The 21568-nt window shown below is 46.9% G+C and overlaps 2 protein-coding genes across 7 annotated transcripts; both read right to left on the reverse strand.

Moving 5' to 3' along the window:
* Window positions 1–294: 294 nt before the first annotated feature.
* tmem216 (transmembrane protein 216) lies at window positions 295–3111 on the reverse strand. 4 transcript variants are annotated; one of them, XM_018733684.2, is made up of 6 exons: window positions 2527–2629; window positions 2089–2102; window positions 1910–2003; window positions 1312–1404; window positions 619–820; window positions 295–527 (listed from the first exon to the last, which is right to left on the reverse strand). In XM_018733684.2, exons 1-6 carry the CDS (start codon window positions 2537–2539, stop codon window positions 521–523), a joined length of 423 nt encoding a protein of 140 aa, XP_018589200.1. In that variant the 5' UTR covers window positions 2540–2629; the 3' UTR covers window positions 295–520. The 4 variants fall into 4 exon arrangements, with proteins under 4 accessions (XP_018589200.1, XP_018589199.2, XP_018589198.2 ...); XM_018733683.2 differs by having other exon boundaries at window positions 1910–2102; window positions 2527–3111; XM_018733682.2 differs by having other exon boundaries at window positions 1910–2245.
* A 4089-nt stretch (window positions 3112–7200) lies between these two features.
* LOC114912106 (matrin-3-like) lies at window positions 7201–19411 on the reverse strand. Of its 3 annotated transcripts, none has more exons than XM_029257337.1 (21): window positions 19343–19411; window positions 16377–17365; window positions 15884–15945; window positions 14852–14890; window positions 14557–14660; window positions 13931–13977; window positions 13593–13709; window positions 12829–12954; window positions 12503–12664; window positions 12236–12408; window positions 11161–11734; window positions 10753–10876; window positions 10475–10494; window positions 10253–10375; window positions 9717–9845; window positions 9491–9613; window positions 9269–9399; window positions 8823–9141; window positions 8535–8685; window positions 7857–7972; window positions 7201–7696 (listed from the first exon to the last, which is right to left on the reverse strand). In XM_029257337.1, exons 2-21 carry the CDS (start codon window positions 17178–17180, stop codon window positions 7658–7660), a joined length of 3483 nt encoding a protein of 1160 aa, XP_029113170.1. In that variant the 5' UTR covers window positions 17181–17365; window positions 19343–19411; the 3' UTR covers window positions 7201–7657. The 3 variants fall into 3 exon arrangements, with proteins under 3 accessions (XP_029113170.1, XP_029113171.1, XP_029113172.1); XM_029257338.1 differs by lacking the exon at window positions 19343–19411 and adding an exon at window positions 19196–19336; XM_029257339.1 differs by having other exon boundaries at window positions 7202–7696; window positions 12236–12360.
* Between the last annotated feature and the right edge of the window lie 2157 nt (window positions 19412–21568).

The raw sequence follows: 21568 nt of genomic DNA on the forward strand, positions 1-21568 counted from the left end.
TGCAGCCGGTGCCGTTCGCGGGGCGAAAAGCAGTTGACAGGTGTGTCTCACTCACCTCTCTTCAGGACTCTGCTAATGTCGACTTAGTTTTTGCTGATACTTCTCATCCTTTTTTCCGCTAACTATTATTATTTTTATATATTTCTGTACAATTGTCAATTATAAACCGGTCAGTGGTGTCAGTGCACAACAAATGTAAACCGGAATCTTTTGATGAACTTAGAAAAATTCCCAAATTTATTAGAAATACACTTTCCGTAAAAAAAAAAATGCATTGCAAAAGCGTACAGGGCCGTGTGCTTCAAATAGATCCGGTATCAGAACTGATCACAAGTTGATCATAACAGCTGCCCTCCGCAGCCACTCGGTTCATCCTGGAGTGTTTCAGCCTCACGGCGGGTAGAAGGAGCAGCTCCATCAGGACGTGGGGTGGGGTGGCGCGTGACACTCCGTCTCTGCCGGAAATGAGCAGGACACCAGGCGGGCCTTTGGGGAACTCCATCGCACTCGTCCTGCACTCCTACCCCCTGCAAGACACACACGCACAGGGCGGTGAACAGGAACTTGAACCTGGGAGAGGCGTGGCGCCCCCTGTTGAGGAGGAGAGGCCCTGCTCACCTGGAGAAGGCGATGAGGCCGGTGAGGCACAGCAGCAGCTCGAAGCCGTAAAAGCAGAGCAGCAGGGCGTTGACGATGACCTCGAGACGCAGCACAAAGGTCTGCAGCAGCAGGAAGTAGACGCTGAGCACGGCGCAGGGGACCAGGATGCCCACGCTGAGCACCGTGGCCAGGGTCTGCTCACACAGGTTACCCTTGGAGCCTGAGGGGTCCGACAAGCGCACGCTCAGATGTGTACGCACACCACCACAAGTGACTGCAATGTGTTTGTACACTGTAACTGACACTGAAAGGGAGAAAAACATCCATCCATCCATCCATCATTTACAACTACTTCTCCAGTGCAGGGCCACAGTGCTCCGGAGCCTATCCCACAAACACGGGGTGTGAGGCAGGGTACAGCCTGGACAGGACACCACACACACATACACACACACACGTTAAGGACAATTTAGACAGTCCTGTCTCTGGACTGTGGGAGTAAACCAGAGCCCTCAGAGGAAAACAACCCGAATCATGAGCAGACCATACAAACTCCACAAAGAATGAGCGGGATTCGAACCCACAGCCCAGGAGCTGTGAAGCTTCGGCGCCACCCGTTGTGTCCAAAGGCAAACATGGCACTGGAAATACAGAGAAAAAGGCAAAAGCTACACGCACACAGACAAAGGAAAATAAACGTGGTCAACGAACCGTAAAAAATTCGGAGGATCTCTAAGCCGAGGAAGAGGAAGAGCAGCATTAAGTCCAGGACGAGATTACCGGGTGGGTATGGCAGCAGAACCCCTGTGGAGCCAAGCATCCATGATTACCGATTCTTCACCAAATGCTGTATGTGACAACTGACCTGGGTTCAAACCACAGTATGACACGTTCCCTTCATTCAAATATGGATTAAATTAAATTTTTCAAAAAAAAAACTGTTGTTCTCCCATGATAAATGGCAGCAGCATCATATTACGTAACAATAAGAAACTGGTGGACACATCCAGTCCCATAAACATGGTAAGGAGGCTGAAGAAGCAATGCCACCTGATCCCTTCCATGAAAACAGAACAAGTCACTGCGCTCGGCCAGCAGGCAGCGCGCCGGTTAGAGCTGCTGCCTTGATCGAAAGGTCACGAATTTGAATCCTACCCCCTGCTGTGGTTCCTTTGATCCAGGTAAGGTTACTTACCCTGAACTGATACAGTAAAAATCACCCCGCCGTACAAATGGTAAATCAGTGTAAGTAGATTAACGCTGCGAGTCGCTATGGAGGAAAGCGCCACATGAATGAACAAACGCTGACCTTTGTAGACAAACATGAGGAGCTCTGCGATGAAGAAGCCACCAAAGTACCAGCCATTGAGGGTCAGGAGGACCTGCAGGGGTACAGAGGACAGCTGGCGCACAGTTGAGGAGCTGGCAGAGTAATACCGTGGTGCCCAGTACATATCAGTGACATATATATAGACACAAAAAGGATACAGTTTCATTTTTTCCTGCAAGAGAGAAAATATGTATTTATCATGTAGTAGCTGCTGCTTTTCGATCTGAAGGTTGTTGGTTCGAATCGCACCCACGCACTGTGCTGTACCCCTTGAGCCCATTTTGAACTTGAAGTGGTGAAATAGTGTGTAAGTTGCTTTGGAGAAAAGTGTCAAAGAAACGTCATCACACATCACCTCCCGAACTTGTACAAAATGAGATTCAAACACGCAAACCACGCTGAAGCTAACGGGCTAACAGAGCTAGCATGCTAGCTGCGAAAAACCTAACATTTCGTTTGCGCGCCTGTTCCCACGAAATATAAATATATATTTTAAATGTTCTCCTTTCGGTCCGTCTAGACGGATGAACCAGCACACGGCGCATTAAAACGACGTTTTTGATTTGTTTTGCTACGAGCGATTCCGCACCACTCACCGGAGGCCGCCATGTTTGTTTGCCATGGAAACGGCGTCCTCCTCCAGCCTCCCGCGAGCCGTCGGGCTCTGCGCTGCAGCGCTTCCTAGCGGCGCTATACGTGTACTGCATTCGAGCCAAGTTCTCTTTTTCTACATGTTCGTTCATTCCTTTTCTCCAGTGATTTGCAATTTCTTACCCATTCGTACAGCTTGATAATTTTACTGGAACGATTTAGGGTAAATACCTTGCTCAAGGGTACTATAGCTGGAGAGGTGATTTGACTCTGTGGGTCCAAAGTCAGGAGCTCTAACCACTACACTCCCAGTTCCTTTGGTAATTACCATAGTAAGAACGGTTTCTGCTTTTCACACACTGAATGTTTGATGCAGCAGTGCATAAAAATGTGGAGTCTGGCATCAGAACGCTCCATCATTATAAACCAACTGGTTCATATGTGAGAGGACAACTATTCATGCAAATGCTATGGTATTATTACTTTTAGATCGTTGCACTGGCCAAGTCAGACATGGACAACCAACTAATGTCTACCACCGCTTGTCCTGAGCAGGGCCGCAGCGAGCCTGAGCCTACCTGGCAACACAGGGCGCAAGGCCGAAGGGGGAAGGGACACCCCTTGGATGGGACGCCAGTCCGGTCGCAATGCAACCCAAGCAGGGATCGAACCCCAGACCCGTCACACCGGGCACTGGGCAACCTGTCATGCCCCCGCCCAGATACGGACACTGTTATAAAAATTCAGCTTTAGTTGGAGAAAAACAACACCTACGTATCTACATGAAAGTTTGGGGATTCAAGAAATACAGAGTTATACAAAACAAAGTACATCCTCAGACAGGCCACTGAAACTAAAAAAAATTACACTAGTGTTTACTTTGTCACTGCAAAGCAACATCTAACAGCAACAGAAAGGATAACAAATTACTGTGTAATGGTATTCAATACTCGCCCTCCTTCTCCTCGCTCCTGCTGGCTCCTCTGCGGTCCTTCCTCCAGCCCCTCTGCTCCGAGGAGCTTTGATCAGCTTTGAACTATTATTTGGCCGATGCTCGATAGGCATTTGTATATAATTAGGAAAATTTGGGCGGCGGAGCCCAGCCCCAGTAAAAACAGAGTACAGTATGTCTTGGATCCGCGAGCCCAGCTGCGCACTTTTGGTCGTCTGTCTCGGGAGCACCTGCAGCAGGCACAAGAAAGGCAGTCTCGTACATACAGCAAAGAAGCCCCACTGCAACAGTTCACTCCCAGGGGAAAAAAAATCCTCATTTTGCTCCCCACTTCCCAGTATAAATTACTCACTATGTGGACAGGGCCTTTTGTGGTTACACTACGAGTAGGGGATGTTGATTATGACGTTATCTGGCCTGACGGGGATAATGCCCATCGGATTTACCACCTGAATCTCTTCAAACGGTCGCAAGAGCCGGTGATGGCACCACTAGGCAACCCATGCGGGATGAGTTAGACCCAGAGGTTCCCACCATGGCTGCAACCTCTCCGGTGTCCCTGGAGTCTAGCCTCTCCAACCAACAGCAGCAGGAGGTTAGACAAAGGCAGGAGGATTTTGCGGATGTGTTCCCTCCTCTCCCGGGCCAGACGCACCTCGTACAGCATCATATCTAGCCGGTGATGGGCGAGGTAGTCCAGAGCCACCCATATCGCATTCCCGTGCACAAATGCAGGGTGATTCAGGAAGATATCGACAAAATGCTGCAAGTGGGGATCATTGAGGAATCACACAACAACTGGAGTAGCCCGGTAGTACTAGTCCAAGGAAATCTCGGCTTTCTCGACTCCTTTTGGTTTACGCCAGTTTGTTACACTCCCATTTGGTTTGCATAGGGCTCCAACTACCTTCCAGAGGCTCATGGATAAAATCCTGAAGCCCTGTACAAGGTATGCTGCGGCTTATCTGGATGATGCCATCATCTATAGTCCGGACTGGCCGTGGCACCTGGACCACCTTCGGGGCGGTCCTGCAGTCCCTGCGGGAAGCAGACTTCACAGCAAACCCAGCAATATGCACAGCTGGAAGGAACAAGGTACGGTATCCGGGGTTCCTCTTGGGAAATGGACAGATTCAGCCCCAGATGGACAAAATAGCTCCCATTAATGCCTGTTCGGTTATCAAAACAAAAAAAGCAGGTGAGGTCCTTCTTAAGGTTGGTGAATTACAACCAGCGGTTCATCCCGGGGTTTTTCCTCGCTTACGGCCCCCATCAGACTTCACCCGGCACAGGGCCCCAGAGCCAGTCCAGTGAATGGAGCAGTGCCAGGCTACTTTCCGGATTACTAAGGCAACGCTGTATGGGAGGCTTGTCTTGGCATGTCCTGACTTCTCTCTCCCTTTTCTCCTATAGACCAATGCATCTGATCAGGGTTTGAGGGCGGTCCTCTCCCAGGAGGCGTGGGGGGTAGTGTTGCTCTATCTTGTTCCTCAGCAGCAAAGTGGCTCCTCAGGAGCGCAAATATAGTACCGTCGAAAAAGAGTTTCTTACTATTAAGTGGGCGGAGGCTGAGAAGCATGATACCCTGGTAGTTGGCACACACTTGCCGGTCCACTTTCTTAAAGATAGGGACCACCACCCCAGTTTGCCAATCTAAAGGCACTGTCCCGAGGTCCATGCAACATTGCAGAGGCATGTCAGCCAAGACATCTCCACAACATCCAGGGCCCTAGGGAGTTCCGGGCAAATCTCCGGGTAGCTTTCCAACTACCTCAGTGACTTCCACCAGGGAACTGGACTCCGATACCCAGGAAGCCTCCAGCCCTAACTCCTGTAAAGGAGGCAAATCTCTCAGGCTTAGGAGTTCCTCAAAGTGCTTCTTCCACCCCTGACAATGTCCTCATTTGAGGTCAGAGTTTCTCCACCGTTGCTGAGCACAGCTTGAGCAAAGCGCCTCCGACCCCTCCTGAGCCGCCGGCTGGTTCTCCAGAACCTCTTTGGGGCCGACTAAAAGTAATTTTCCATGGCCTCCCCAAACTCCTCCCATGCTGTATTTTGGTTCTGCAATCACAGCCGCTGCCGCCTTTTTGCCTGCCAGTACATATTTGCTGAGTCAGGAATCCCCAGAGCCAACCAGGCCCTAAAGGCCTCCTTCTTCAGCTTGACAGCTTCCCTCACCAGTGGTGGACATCCCCCATCGTGACTGGAACCAACAAGCTTTGGCCACAGCTACACCTGGCTGCTTCCACAAAGTCTGTGTCCCCTACCTCCTCTGGGACATGGGAAAAGTTCTCGGAGGTGTAGAAGTTAAAATCATTCAGGACAGGGTCCTCCGACAGTCGTTCCCAGCATACCCTCACTATGCGCTTGGGTCTACCAGGTCTGTCTGTCAGTTTTCCCCACCATCTGGTCCAGCTCACCAACAGACAGTGATCAGTTAGCAGCTCAGTACCTCTCTTCACCCGAGTGTCCAGAACATGTGGCCTCAAGTCAGATGAAACTACGAAGTCAACCTTTGGCCCAAGGAGCTCTGGTACCAAGTACACATTAGCATGCTTGTGTTCGAACATGGTGTTTGTTATGGACAAACCATGGCTAGCACAGAAGTGCAACAACATTTCACCATTCAGGTTCAAATCGGGCAAGCCGTATTCCCAATCACCCCCCTCCAGATTTCGCAGTAATTGCCAACGTGAGCATTCCCCCAGGAGGACAATGGAGTCTGTAGGTGGGGCCCTGTCCAGAACCCCATCCACTCTCTCCAAGAAGGTCAAAGACTTTGAACTGCTGTTTGGTGCATAAGCACACACAACAATCACGAGTTTTCCTCTCTGCGACCTTAAGTCGCATTGAGGCAACCCTCTTGTCCACTGGGACAAGCTCCAACTGTACTGCAGCCAGCCAGGGGCTTGTGAGTACCGCCACACCCGCCCGGCACCTCTCACTGTGTGCAACTCCTGAGAAGGAGAGAGACCACCCGCTCTCGAGGAGTTTGGTTCCAGAGCTAACACTGTGGGTGGAGGTGAGCTCAACTCTTATCTAGTTGGTATCTCTCAACTTCCTGCACCAGTTCCGGCTCCTGTCACCCCAGCGAGCTTACATTCCATGTGTCAAGAGCCACTTTCTGCCACAAGAGTCCGTGACGCCATGCGCTATCCTGCCCCCTCCTGCTGCCCGAAAGGCATTGTACCTGACCCCCATGCAGGACGTTGCAGGTGGTGGGCTGAAACGGCCCCCTCACGTTGCCATTTCAGGCTGAACACAGCCGGGTAATGTGGGCTGCCGGGCCACTAGGCGCTCACCTAGGAACACTACCCCTAGGCTTGGCTCCAGGTGTAGGTCCCGGTGATCCTATTCCAGGCAGCATAAACGTTGACTTGTTTACGTTTGCTACAGGGGTTTTTCAGATCGTGTTAGTCTGGATCTTCACCACTCCAGACCTGGTCACCATGGGAGACCCTACCAGGAGCACACTGCTACCAATGATATAGCTCTGGATATCCCTAGATCATGCAAGCACTTCTGCCATGACAAGGCCCTGATCCAGGAAGGATAGGGGAAGGATCCACAATCACTGTTTGTACATCGTGTACCTAAAACACACAAGGAGATCATATGAAGGAGACGGTGTGCCAACAGACGGTTTGTGCTGCTGGGGTTGCCTGTGTTTCCAGGCAGGGAGACTCATGTCAAGAAGGACAGCAGTGAAAAAAGGCAAGAGAAGAACTTTGTAAGGTTCACTTTTAATGGAATCGACAGTCAGACAATTAGAGCCCCCCCCGCAATGTCGGAATCAGTCACCCACACAGCACATTGAGAACAGAAACAACTTCAAGAACGAAGCCATATTAAAAACAGATAGTTGCAAGACAAAATCAAATAAGTGAAGGAAAAAAAAAAAAAAGGCTTACAACAATAAAATGGTACACCTAGAGGGAGGAGAATTCAGGGATCTCTTAAGTTCTCTATCAGTGTTTGCCTGCCTGCCTCCCCCAAGAGGTTCTCCCTAAAACACATGAACAATATCTCATGTGGCATCACTACCATTCACAATCACTGCACAGGGACTGTAAAGCAACTAGAAAGTTGACAATGCAGTATGAGCACTGGTTTATACAACTTTGGGGGGGGCGTTACAGCACATGCAGTAGCATCCATTTACCGCTGTGACACTAGTCACTCGTTCACTGGCCTTTGGTCTCCTTCTCCTTCTCCAGGTGTTTCTAGCAGACAAACAAGTTCAAGTGAGATAAACCCAAAAATACCACCAGACCCTACATAAAGCTGAAATCTTACAAGAGCAAGCAAAGTGTATGTGAGGAGCACCTTCTCCCTGGATTGAACTGTTGAGAGCACTGTGTCAAAGGTGCAAGAGATGCAAACCTTCAGCTTCTCATAGTGAGACAGGCTGCTGCAGTGGACCTTCTTGGCCGTTTCTTCGTTAGAGTAGAAGAGGAAACAGACTCTGCAGTAGTAGCCCATCTTCATATACTCCACACCTGAGAATTCACACCACCCACACACACACACACACACACACACACACACACACACACACACACACACACACACACACACACACGAGTTGTGCACTGGACAAGAGCCCTGCGAAAGGCAGACTAAGAAGTAAAATAAAGGCTTCTGCTGAATAAAGAGCACTCATTACAGGAATTCGGACTTAAAAGCACACGCAATATGTTGAACATCAAATAAAAATTATCCGTCATAATGAGCTCTAAAGCAATAAAGTGCTGGAATCCATGACACTATGTATTGCTGCAAGCAAACGGAACTTCCATCTGGAATTAATAGTTTCATTCACTCCAATTACATTATCTCCGTGTTTGAAAGACAACAGAGGTACTGTATACATTTGGTGAAAAGGATGGCTGAATCAGGAATCATTCTTAATTTTTTGCCCCTTTTAAATTTACAACAGTAGTTTATTAGAATGCACCTTAAGCACATATTTTCAGCAAGGAATTATACTCGTTATGTAAGGGAAGCCTCTTTTAACCCTGTGTCCTTTTCTCTGATAGAAATGTCAGAAAGGAGTCTTACCCACAGGATTGTTGGGCTGGTACGGCCCGAGAGGAGCCGCTGAACTCTTCTCAGCCTGCGCGCCGATGCTAGAGGCGCCTTCTTTCTCGCTGCTCTTGTCGCTTAGTCCGTTAGCAGCAGCGGGTCCGGCGCCGCCGTCGCTCTTACACTCCTGGCAAAAATTATTAAAGTTAGTTCAGCTGCCTCTGCCATGAGTAGCTAAACAAGGCTTTCATTCAAAAAGGTCACACAAGAAAACCCCAGACAGCCCATGACGCATGGTGTAGATTCACTGAGTTTCCTGCTTACCGCTTCCCTGTCCTTCTGGGCACCAGGGGCATCTGAGGGCTGTTCCATCTTCTCCTCTAACTCCTCGGTATTCACCTTAACCTCCTGACTGCAGGAGATCTCAGTGCCGCCCTCCTCCTGCGGCTGCTGTTCCCCAGAGGAGCCGGGCTCCTGAGCGGTGGCGCTCTCCTCCCGGACACACAGCCTCTTGGCAAGAGGCTCCTCCTCCTTTTTCACCTTAGCTTTGTGGGAGGGCTCGTGATGAGTGGCCTCCTCCCCATCCGTATGCTCCCTCTTTATGGACCGCTGCTCCTCAGGCTCCTCAGGAGGAGGTCTATACCTATGAGGACAGACAGTCATCATTCAGCAAATCTCCCATCCACCACCAGCAGCAGCAGCAGCAACAGCAGCATCATCATCATCCACACGTTTTGCTGCAGAACAGGCGGAAGATTCCGGACACTAACCCGTGCTTAAGCTGCTTGTACTTGCGGCTGACGTACACAGTTAAGCGTTTGCCTTGGAATTTCGGTGGGTTCTCCTTGTAGGCATTGGCCATTCTTTCAGCATCTTCTCCTCGTTCCATTTCAATAAAGCACTGGAGCAGAAACGGGAGTCGTTCATTCAGAGCCGCACGGCCGCAAAGTGAACGTTCATTAAGGGCTCGTGACCAAGCAACGGACAAGTACCTCGTAGCGGTTCCGGTTGAGGAAATAACGTCTCACTTTCCCAAAAGGCTCTGCGATCTTCAGGAGAGAAGCATCTGACGTTTTGAAAGAGGGAAGCTGTCCAACGTAGATGACCCGACCGCTCTGCAGCGAAGCGTGGAGCACAGTTAAAACAAGGCAGGCATTCATCTGTTGGACATTTAATAAAAGCACGAATCAAAGAAACGTACTATGACTGACAGCTTACCTGGATTGTAGCGTAGGTCTGCGAGTGGTATATTTTCACAGCTTTTCCACAAACCATCGGCGTCACGTTGGCACTGTAGAAATCGACCATGGCTCTCGCCTCCTCTTCTGAACTCAGCTCCAGAAAGGCCTATTCATGAGGGTACAGTGATACCAGTAGATGTGGGTGACTACACATCACGCAACCAACCACCCGATTCATCACTTTACTGGGAACGCTGTGGTCCAGGCTTCACCCAGGCATGAATTCCGTAGCCCCATATTTGAAAGCAAGCAGCTCAGTACACTTTAAAACAAACAGGCTAAACGTGTGAAGCTGCTACCATTTAAGGCTGCAGTAAAAGTGTTTTAATAGCTTGACGTGTAGCCCACCAGTGGACGGATACTTCTGGAGGATACCAATGTTTTACTTCCTGTCTGAGCCACATCACACAGACCCAGGGACACACCCGGGGACGGCGTCCACCAGGACCGTGCTCTTCCTTTGGGAATTTTGTCAGGAAGGAGAAGGCAGTACAGAGAAACGCTGGGTTTTACCTCAGGCCTCACGTCGAGTACTAGATGCCGAACCACTTTCCCAAAGGGCTTGGCAAGCGTGAGAATTTCATCCAGGAAGTTGTACCCTCGTTTGAATCCCACCACATTGACAACCCTGAAGCCCTGCAGGAAGCAGTAAAGTGTTTTCTATGGGATGAACATCATCAGCAGTACTTTTAAATGCACACAGTGGGATGAGTAAGGGGGTAAAAGGACACTCACCCCACTTTTGTCCGTGTTTCCTAAAATAAAAGGAATAGAAGAATTACAAAGTGCTCGCAAACAGAAATAGGCAGTGGAGTACATTTGCATTCATTCATTTAGCAAACAGTGTTACAAACAGGCCAGGATTTGGAAGCTCTGGCAGGGTGTGTAACACAAAAAGGACACATCCATTAGGTGTGGTGGAGCACTTCCATCATTAAATTATATTTTATAGACTGTATAAACTAGCACACCAGCAGGTTCTCTGACCAGTGAAGCTCAAATTAAGACTGCACCTCCAGTCTGATCCCCTGACTTGGACTGCGTGTCGAGACGGTCCGTGTCTTCTTCCTCTGCCACCTCATCCAGGGTCACAAAATCATCCATGTTCTCTGGGAAGTCCTGATCCATGGGTGCCTCCTGATGGGGAATTGGAAAACCTTGGCACCGAGAGGAACTGACAGGGATTTCACAGTATAATTACCATGCAAGCAATCTAACTGTCATTATCATCATTATCATCATCATCATCATCGTGAATTCACGCTGTGGTCACATTTACATTATTCACTTTGCAGGCACTTTTCCTACATCTCAGAGAACAATACATTTTCCTTAATTTTGGTAGCTAGCTAATTATTTCACCAGTTTCAACTAGAGAGATCAACAACTCTAGATGTGTAGCACCATTTGGTCCAACGTGCCTGCTCCACCGAGGCTCCTTCGTTGCAGAGCTCCACGCTTTCAGAGGGCTCTGTTGCAAGCAGCTCGACGTTGTCACCAGAGATCTCCTCCCCGGAGCCAGCAGGGGCGCTGTCCTCATTTAGGTCACTTTTGCTTTTCTCCATCTGCTTGTCTGCAAGCTCCACCTTGATCTGCGACTCGAGAGAGCCTCCGGCAGACTCGGGAGCAGAGTCACAAGCTTGGCTACTGCTCAAAGAGGTCTCTGTTGGAGGCTCGCCTTTGGGGGCCTGGGAGCCCGAAACAGCGGACTCTGGCTCCTCTTTGTGTGGCTCGCTAGTCTCCGCTGCCTGGTCTCCTGCCTCATCCTCGTCGCCCTCCATCACCCCAGCCACCTCGTCCCCAGAGCCCTCCTCGAGCACAGCGGCATCTGCTGTTTGCAGCTCTTCCTCCTCAACTGCTGTCTCCTCCTCTACTTTGGACACCGTGTCGCTAGAGGCGGGAGACCTCTGTGTCCTCGAGGAGCTCCTGCTCACCACGGTGCTGCTCTTACGGGTCAAATCTGGTCTTCCAATACCGCTTCTGGACGGGTTCACGCTGAAAGGCAGCAGAAGTTCAAGAAAACAATCAGTCATGGAAAGCCTCCAAACAGTGCCACACGCAAGTGCTCAATTTTTCACCATGTTTAAATTTAGTCGCACTTTCAGTTTTTACATTAGATTTTGCTGCATTTTAATCACTGCCAACATTTACTCTCAGTAAAATCACTGGTTTTATCAATTATTTCTGCATGCACTAGGAAAAAAAAAAACAAAGAAATCAACCTCAGAATGCCTGGAGATTTTTTGTAAAGATGTAAACTTTCACTGAGACCAAGAATATCACCACAGGAACATATTCTGATTTGAAATTTAAGTCTGAGATTAGCTGAGTCCTTTAAATGTTATGGGATTAGAAAGCAGAGAAGCAGTCAAGTTACTATTTTCCATTAACGGTGACAAGCAGGGTATTTGTAGATATTCTCCATTTGCGTCACACTGGCAAAAAGGACCCTTCTGTCACACTGCCATCCATTCAAGTGTTAACAGGGACACTCACATTAAGGTCTTGTACTTAGTGCAGATGTTCAGTCGAATGCTCCTCCCATCGATGGTCAGTGGGTGAAGAGTGTAGTACTTGACCATCATCCTGGCATCTTTGGGAGTGCCAAGCTGTATGAATGCCTTGGAAGAGCACACCCAACCCCCGTGGTGAAGATCCCAACACATAACCTGACAGGCCACAGGTAGTCAAATCCAAACATCACGCACTTGCAACTCTGAAAGTTGACTTTTAGAGAGAGTAGTTACACGTCCAACCCCTTACCTCTTCATTTAAAAACAAGTGTTTTTCAACAGTGCCAAAATGGCGAGCCAGCGTCAGCAGCTCCATCTTCTTCTCCTGTTCCCTTGGCAGATTGGAGAAGAACACCACTTGGCTGTCCCTGCCTTTCACCTCTCTCGTGTCCATCTCAGTCCTGTGGCCTTTCTGGTAAAACAGATTAAACAGACCTTTTATCTGACCAACATGTTTATTATTACAATCAGCTTTTAGTTCTCATGTTTCCATGTTTCTAGGACTAGAAAGCTTGGGGGTCACTACATCTCAATCTCTCTAAGTCTGCAGTTGTGACGCAAAATCACAACGGTTACCTCGATTACGACAAGCTCCTGAGAAAGGTAGAAGGTGATCTTCTTGCCATGCATCACCGCTGGCTTGTGCAGGTAGAATGTCACCATTGCGACCGCCTCCTCATGAGTTTGCATTTCCAAGAAGGCCTACAGAAAAACAAAGACTTCACATGTAGACGACACCCCATCTATGTCCAACATAAAATAATGCTCATAACATGACAGCAGACAGTGAGCTAAGAACTTGAATCTCAAGACACTTCTGTCTTTAAACAATGTGTAGGTGCCTCACCCATAGAGAAAAAAAGCTAAGATGTGCAGTCATCTCAGGACTATGGACACACTCAGTTTATCATTTTATTTGTCATATGTTTTACATTTACATTTATTTACTTAGCAGATGCTTTTCTCCAAAGCGACTTAAAATGGATACTATGTAGTGTTACCACCCCACACACCTTATTCACCAAGGTGACTTACACTGCTAGATAAACTACTTACAATTGGTCACTCATCCATACATCAGTGAAACACTCTCTCTGCCACACACACACTATGGGTGAACCCGAACAGGATGTCTTTGGACTGTGGGAGGAAACCAGAGCACCCGGAGGAAACCCACACAGACACGGGGAGAACGTGCAAACTCCGCACAGACTGAGCGAGAATCGAACCCACGTTCTCTCGCACCACCCAGGCACTGTGAGACAGCAGCACTACTCGCTGTGCCATTGTGCCGCCACTGTTTTAAAAACAAGTCATTTGATGAAAGTCAAAACACGTACCTTCTTGTTGAGTACGATGTGTTCACATACAGTTCCAAATGGCTCAGCCAAGACCAACAAACTGTTCAGTGTCAGTGGTTTTCTCTCATACCTTGCCACTACAACTCTGCTCCTTATCTAAGGGCAGAAGGGACAGTGAGGGACATCTTGATGGAAAGATTTCTCAGATGAGTCAGACATCATAATTAGTTCAAGGAATCACTGAAAAATCTCTAGAAATATTTACCAAAATATAGTCTAATCAAATTTCCCAGTCAAACTGCTTGCTAAGAAAAATGTAAACAATGTCAAATGGATGAATAACTGACAAATTAAGGAGCTTTCAGGCAGAAAATTACCTTTGGCATCATTAAAAGTCCCTGTGAGGGGTTTGACACTCCAGGACCTGCGAGGAGGAAGGGAGCAAAACATATCAGCCACCGCATGTAATCCCTTTTCGGGAGGGGGAGAAAAAAAAAGAAATCAGTGTTACCCTTTACCTCCACATTTAATGTGTGTGTGCGCATGCCTGTGTCCACCGCAAAATAACAATGGAGCTTGTCCTCGCATAAAGAGCGGCATTTGTTCTCAAAGACCTGTTTGTAAGTCTCAATTTAAACTGGTCAAAAACTGGGTTCCTTTATCTCAACACACATGTCCAATTCTTGCCTTATCTTCTAAACACTCTGGACACCTCCAAACTGAAGCTTAAAACCCACAAGTTCAAAATCACTTATATATCACATTTCTATGTTCCCTTTCTTTTCTAGTCCCTTTCCCATCTTTGTTTTGTGTTATTCTGTTGTTGGTCCGCACAATGGCACAGGGGGTGCCTCACTGCCCCTCGCTCAATCTATGCACAATTTGCATGTGCTTGTGAGAGAAGCCTATATTATGTGGAATTAACAAATTGTGATTTGTTTTTAGTGTAATTTATATATATATATATATAAAATATTGAGATATATATATCTCAATAACTAACCCCAGTTAGAGGCCATCCCTCGCGTAGGAAGCCCTTGCATGCCAGGAGCAGGTCCCAGGAGACCAGCTGAACGGTTGGTTGTTTCCAGCAGGATCGACCCAGAGCTACAGACAGAGCAAATCCCGAGACATTCATCAAGAAACAATTTCCAGTTTCACCTTCACATGGAATATTTGAACACTTTCACATCTGCATATAAAGTCATTTAAAAGAACTCATTTAGTTCTGCAGTGCCACATCACAAATTTACAGTCTGCGTAACGTGTCCAAAAAAAGGTAACAGCAGAACACTCACACTCTGTCTGAATCTTCATGGGGCCTCCAGTCAGGATACCTGGAGCACAACCAGACAGGTTATAAAACAGCACCCATCAGACCATTCACACATCTGAACACGCACTCAAATATTTGTCCAAATATTTACACTACATTTACATTGCTGACACTTCTCTAAAGAAACTTACAGCGTTAAGCTACTTACAATTAGTTGCCCATATAAACAGCAGAGTAATTTTTTTTGTTTTTTGTTTTAAGGTAAGTACCTTACTCAAGGGCATTACAGCCAGAGGTGAGGCTTGAGTCTGCAACCTTTGGGTCCAAAGGCAGCAGCTCTAACCACTATGCTACCAGCTACCCCCAAACTTAATACACCATCTCTTGGTGTTACAACTGTTTGAGCTGCACAAACAAAAGCAAAGATACTTTCCAGCTAATGTATTTTAATTGCATTTTCTCACATCCGCCTTCTAAAACTTCTGTCTTAACAGAAGTGAACATGAACATGACCTGTGTTTACCCTCTGAGCTCATATTGTGCAATCATGAGAACCCAGACAGGAGTGCAGAACCACCTTAATTCAGATCACTTCCACAATTTTTACAGTTCCAATCTAGTGTTCCTGATCAGTAACGAGTAGAGGAATGCAGTACGTGTTTAGGGGATGAATTTGTCAACAATCAGCACTGAATAGGAGCGAAGGGCAATGCACTATGTGTTCGTTCAAAATAACAAAAATATTCATATCAGTCCAACTTCTGTGAAATTAAATGTACATCCAAAGTTTTTAAAGAGCCCGTGATGAACATTGATGCATGTGATGGAAAGGAACTAACTTAAGAATCGCACATCTGCAGCTATGCCTCTCTTTCTCCTAATGTAATGCACAAACTGTATTCTCTGAGTTGTACGTCGCTTTGGAGAAAAGCATGTGCTAAATGAATAAATGTAAACCCGTAAAGAAATTAAGACGCTTTTAATAACTCTTCAATGAATAGATGCACATACTATGTAACGAAGGGCAAGAAAAAGGAAATGTGAAGACACTTACACCTGAAGGAGGAGCCTCCGGTTCTCCAAGTGACGTAGTCCATTTGTGTGCTGAGTCCACTCCTGCAATCAAATGATACTCTGGACTTTAAAAACGTGCACCTGCCATTGTGAAAACGTCCAGTAGATTGATGACAAGCACCTCAAACAGAGAAACTGGACTCTTGAGAAGTGCAAACCCAATCTTCTTGCAGGGAGCACAAATGAAACAGTTTGCAGCAAAAGTGTATACTATTGAAGACAAAACTACTGAAACCATCACTGCTCCTAGTTTGTTCCGACAAGCTGAATATGTGAGGAAACCGTAATCTGGAAGTAGGCGATTAAACCAGACCTAGTGAGTCATTTCACCCGCTCGGTCATGCGAGAGCAAAGACTAGAAAGCATGACCACAGAAAAACCACACCAAAGTGATTCTGGAAGGGGCATGCATTTTGTCCAAGGAAAGAGAGGTTCTGTGTATGTGTATTTCACGTACTGAACGGGGTACTCACCATGGTGGAGTGCACATCAAAATCACAAAGTGAGCACACATGTGGGAAAATCTGAGGCATGACTCCCAAGAAGTCCTGCACTTTACCCTGGGAAGGGCAGCCAGTCCGTCTCGTCATAAAGACGCTGTCGGATGCCGACGAGGCGCCCATCCCAAAGCCGCCGTAGCGGTCGCGGGTGCGGGAAAGCTCAGAATATGGCCGGTCCCTGCTTCCGCTCCCGCCGCTGCTCTCACCGTACTCCAAGCGATCGTACCCCCTAGAGGGGCCGTCCTGCGCACAGGTGTAATCATAGTCATCCTGTTGGCCACGGCCCAAGGCCTGCCCACCAGATCCGCCTACACGGCCCCCACGCACATCCTCCCAGTCTCCCCGAGGGCCCCGGTACGAGCGCTCTGGAGAGAGAGAGGGCAAGTCCCGGGAGTTACCCCCGCTGCGGCGGCTCGCCTCTGCCTTGCGGCTCTTCAGCTGCATGATTAGATGCGGCAAGGTCTCCACGCTGATGTTTTCCTCCGGGACCTGGGCCAGAGCGTCCAGATCAGTGGGCGAGAGCCCCAGGCTGTTAAAGAGCTTCATGGTGTTGCTAAGGTGACTGGCGCTGTGGCGCGGGAGCTGCGAGTCACGCTCTTTGCTGTCCCCACCACCCAGCGTCGGCGCCATGCCGTAAGAGGATCGTGAAGAGGACCCATACAGGCCATCAGAACGGTGTTCGCTCATGCTGAAGTTCAACGTCTCAGCGGCAGCGAGGAGCCCCCTTCCCACGGCAAAGCCTTTCTGAGCACCATCAGACGGGATCTTCTGAGACATTGCCACGCTAAAGGCTGCGACGACTTGGGGGCCGGGTGGGAGAAGCCCAAAAGCAAAGCAGAGCTGTAGCTGTAAAGTCTCAAAGTGTCTCAAAGTCTCAAAAGTGTGCAGAGGAGACGGTTAAGACCAAAAGAAGTCAAGGCAGTGAAAGGACAGTTCCTCTTCTGTGATGGTATGTAACATGTCTGCAGAAACACAACCATTCAAGCATTTAGAGCAACACATGTCCCTGATGGTAACCCAGACTGTGCTGCTCACACACAGGGAGAGATGGTGATCTGTAGGTTTATTAGCAAAGCGTCAGTCTGTAAAGCATCTCATTTCTATCACATTCAGACATCTCAAATGCAACAGCTACTGCTTTATGGCCATATTTCAACTCATCAAAAGGAAACAGGAGGAAGCGTCTTGGAGTTTCAGCATGACAAGATGTCTTTAAGGCTTGCTTGTAAAAGACTGGTGCTGGTTTAATTCAGAAGTTAGAAAAATGTACAACGTGTTGAGTACAATATCCAGAATGAAAAGACTAGCTAATGATGTTAAGAACACAGCACTGGCAATTCTCAAGCATAACACCTAAAAAGGTCAGCAGGCAGGAAACGATTTAGCCACTGGTGACCGGAAGAACGATTTCAAACAAGAATACACTCAAAATGACAGCGTGTCTTTGGATTTGGCAGTTTTTCACTGTTCTGAATGTGCTAAGATCGCACTGAACCGTAATGAAGTCGTTTCAGGAAGGGGAAAGGTGGAATGAAGGGAAAAAGCACAGGGCTATCTACAACAAACAACATTCCCAAACAAAGCTGAAAGTAAAACCAGGACAAGAAGGCAGAACATGACTTCCATAAAGGTCCTTCTAAAAGTCAAGATCTCTAGTTAACTGGCTACAGAGCAGAGCATGAAAAACAGGGTCAGCAATTTTGTAAGAGTTTGTAATGGCTGACATTGCACTGCAAAAATATTTACAGTAAAACTAAGATGTGCCAAACTAACAAAAGCTGAACACGTTTCTGGGCCAAATAGAAAACTTAGATCAATGGCAAGCATAAGGACCATAAATGTAGAAACATATCATAAGTCTAGGTTAAAGGAGTTTTTTTTTTTTTCCCCCAATTAAAATACCACTTTTAAAGTATTGCAACTATACAGATGGCCCCTCTCTACGTCGCCAGATACGGTTCAAAAAAAGGGTCTTACAGTGAAACAAAGAAAGAGCAAGAATATTTCTTCCATAAAGAAATTATTTCAAATATTGTAAAAGTGGATCAATGTGACAAAAGTGACGTAAAGCTCCTGGTCTGCTTTTCATTTTGGATTCTGCTTCGTTGCTTTTTAAAAACTGAAGATGAACAATAAAGAGTAGCAATAAAAAAAAAGGAGTAAAACTGTATAAGTGACAGTTTTTGACACCAAGAAGGAGCTGAAAGTGGTGGACAAAACGGCACGAAACATGAGCTACATGATTCATTCATTCATTCAGTCCAGACTAATGTGTAACCAGCATTCCATCTGTACTCTTCCATACCGCACTGCCAGCTGGGTTGCGCGATGTTTACGTTTATGTTTACTGTACTCGCACCATGGTAACCCGGGGTGGTGATTCGAACGCAGTACTTCGGTCGGGGCAACAACAAAACGAGCCACTTTCCAAAACACAGAACACGGTCACTGGTCGCTCCACAACTTCTTTGAGTTTCCAGTTAAAACGCATCGCTGTGGGGCTCAGTCAGTGCGATACCTGACTTGTCACCTCACACCTCTCTCTCTGACTCTGTGCTGTGTCTGCCTAACAACAACCGGCGGCCGGGGCGTCGTACAGCGGGGACCATCTGTACTTCACAATTACTACAAGCCAACAAGGTGTTTAGCTTAATAACTAAGCAGCACGGAACACTTAACTGAATAAACGGGCCGTATTTATGCATCTTGCTGTAGAATTTCTCTCGCGGAACAACAACGGGCCTCGGAGTCACACAAATTCGCTGCTTCACGAGACCTGTCACACACCTCACCTGTGTCTGTCTGTCTGTCTGTCTGTCCGGAACCCGTCACAAGCAGACGAACAATATTTACCCGCCCTCCTTGTGTTCATGCAGTGTTGTTACCCTGTCGCTCCGAATTCGCTTACTTTTCGTTTTGTCAACAATTTTACCCCTTACCTCAGACCCGCGAATTAGAAAGAGAATGTCTCTTCAAGGAAAATGTCTCCACTTCCGGGCAAAAGCCAGACACATCCGTCGACCTCGCGCGCCTTTGAGTTTCATTTCACTTCCGGGCTAAAGGGCAGCAACTAACTAGCTAGCTAGCTAGCTGTCATTTTTCTTTAATTTGAATGTATTTATTGTAAACAAAGGCATACTGAACAAATATTGGTTTCAACAATATTTGTATTCATACCATTTGTGCTGATTTACTTTGCTTTGCTGTAAGCTGTTTGTGTTTGTGGTTTTGATAAAAGTATTTGTTAATTCCTGTCCACGCCAGCTAGTGTTTTTTGCCTCGCATGAAAAGAAGGCCAGTAAAAGACTTAAACTATACTTTTAAGATGTAACTTTACTACGGTGAGACTACTAAATCACATTGCAGTTATTCGTAAATTAAGAGTTATAGTGTGGAAAACCAGCACAATGTTACTGTCCTTCCCACAGTGCACATGGATCATATGTATATATGAAATAATGTGAATATGAATTGTAATGTGTACATATTGTAACGGCACTGAGGGGGGCTGATGTAAATTAATGTAAATAGTCGGTGTTAGTGTCTATTCCTTTCCATAGTCCTGTGTTCCGTTGATTGGCTGTTATGTTGCTTAGGCTATGCTTAGTTTGCCACAGGGGAATTCTGGGGAGTTCGAGGGGTGACCTCCTAACCATTGTGTGGAGAAGGGGGGCTTAGAGTGACCTGAGGGGACTTCTGGCATTTGGGTTTCCTTGGTATTGTCTGAAGTGTCTTTGTTAAGACTTATCGAAAAGATGTACGCGGTCAATAAAGGCATTTTGCAGAAGCCCTGGTTTCTGAGTTTCTCTCCAGTAGCTTACATTTATTCATTTAGCAGATGATTTTCTCCAAAGTGCCATACATCTCAGATAATACAATTTGTGCATTACATTAGGAGAAAAAGGGGTATAGTTGCAAATGTGATTATTAAGTAAAGTTAGTTTGTTTCTATCTGCTATCTGCACCAAAGTTCATCACATGAGTAGCTGCATGTGGGGGGTGCTACAATACATCTCCTGAACTTGTAAAAATGAGATGTAAACACACAGACCATGCTGAAGCTAACAGTCTAACACACTACACAGGAGCTAGCATGCTAGTTGTGACAAAGTTAACATTTTGTTTGCTTGCCTTTTCCCATGAATTATCAGTATATGTTTTGAATGAATGAATGAATGAATGAATGAACTTTATTGCCAAGTATGTTTACACATACAAGGAATTCATCTTGGTGACAGGAACTTCCACAGCACAGACAGAATGACAGTGACAAGACACATAATAAAAGTAGAGTGGGCTAATAAAAGATTTAAAAAATATATATAGAGTATAAAGTACACAATATACAAAATAGACACCAGACATTCTATGTTTGTACAGGTATGTTACATACAATGCAAGGGAAAGTAAATAAGAGATATGATGTGAAAAATAAATATAAATATAAATAGCGTTGTTTATTGCACCAGTTTACTCCCTAGGGGGCATTTAGCTGTTCATGAGGAAAGAAACTTTTCCTGTGCCTGGCTGTCCTGGTGCTCAGTGCCCCTAAATTTTCTCCTTTCAGTCTGTCTAGACGGACAAACCAGCACACGGCACATTAAAACAATATTTTTGCTTTGTTTTTCTACGAGGGATTCCGCCCCACTTACCGGAAGCTGCCATGTTTGTTTGCCATGGAAACGGCGTCCTCCTCCATTCACCCACCTGCCATCGGGCTCCGCATTGCGGCGCTATACGTGTACTGCAGGCCTTGACGGTTTACGTAGCTGGAGATCAGTGTAGCCAAGCAAATGCTTTGGAACGCAAGAACCCAGCTAGTCCAGACAAGGGTAGACTTGGGTGTCCAGGGTGTCTATCATAAACTCTGGGCCGACCTAATGTTTAGGATAGAGAAGGACGTCACGCAGCGGGGTTACTCGGAAGCCAAAGAGAAGTGGAAGGGCTTCTTTCGACTGTAACCCCCCAGGTTTGTGGCAGATTCTCCATCCATGGGTGACTAATACACGTTTTGGCACACACCACAACCCCTATTTTGGTGAATGTAAGTGCTGTGTTTTGCAGTGTGTCGTGTTTTATATTAGGTGTAGGGTTTTTATATGTCTTTTAACACACTTTAATTGTACTTTTTAAAAAAAAAAATCATTTACAGCACTTATTGAACT

This window comes from Scleropages formosus, chromosome 13 (assembly GCF_900964775.1).
Source record: "Scleropages formosus chromosome 13, fSclFor1.1, whole genome shotgun sequence".
NCBI lineage: Eukaryota > Metazoa > Chordata > Actinopteri > Osteoglossiformes > Osteoglossidae > Scleropages > Scleropages formosus.

Coding starts and splice junctions, on each gene's coding strand:
- tmem216 (XM_018733681.2), bottom strand. CDS start 2,282: ATGTGTGATGACGTTTCTTTGACACTTTTCTCCAAAGCAACTTACACA. Junction 1,405..1,909: donor CCTCATGTTTGTCTACAAAG/GTCAGCGTTTGT, acceptor TTGGCTCCACAG/GGGTTCTGCTGCCATACCCA. Junction 821..1,311: donor GATCCTCCGAATTTTTTACG/GTTCGTTGACCA, acceptor CGGACCCCTCAG/GCTCCAAGGGTAACCTGTGT.
- LOC114912106 (XM_029257337.1), bottom strand. CDS start 17,180: ATGTCTCAGAAGATCCCGTCTGATGGTGCTCAGAAAGGCTTTGCCGTG. Junction 10,376..10,474: donor GAAACACGGACAAAAGTGGG/GTGAGTGTCCTT, acceptor TGCTTCCTGCAG/GGCTTCAGGGTTGTCAATGT. Junction 7,973..8,534: donor CCAGCCCAACAATCCTGTGG/GTAAGACTCCTT, acceptor GTGAATTCTCAG/GTGTGGAGTATATGAAGATG.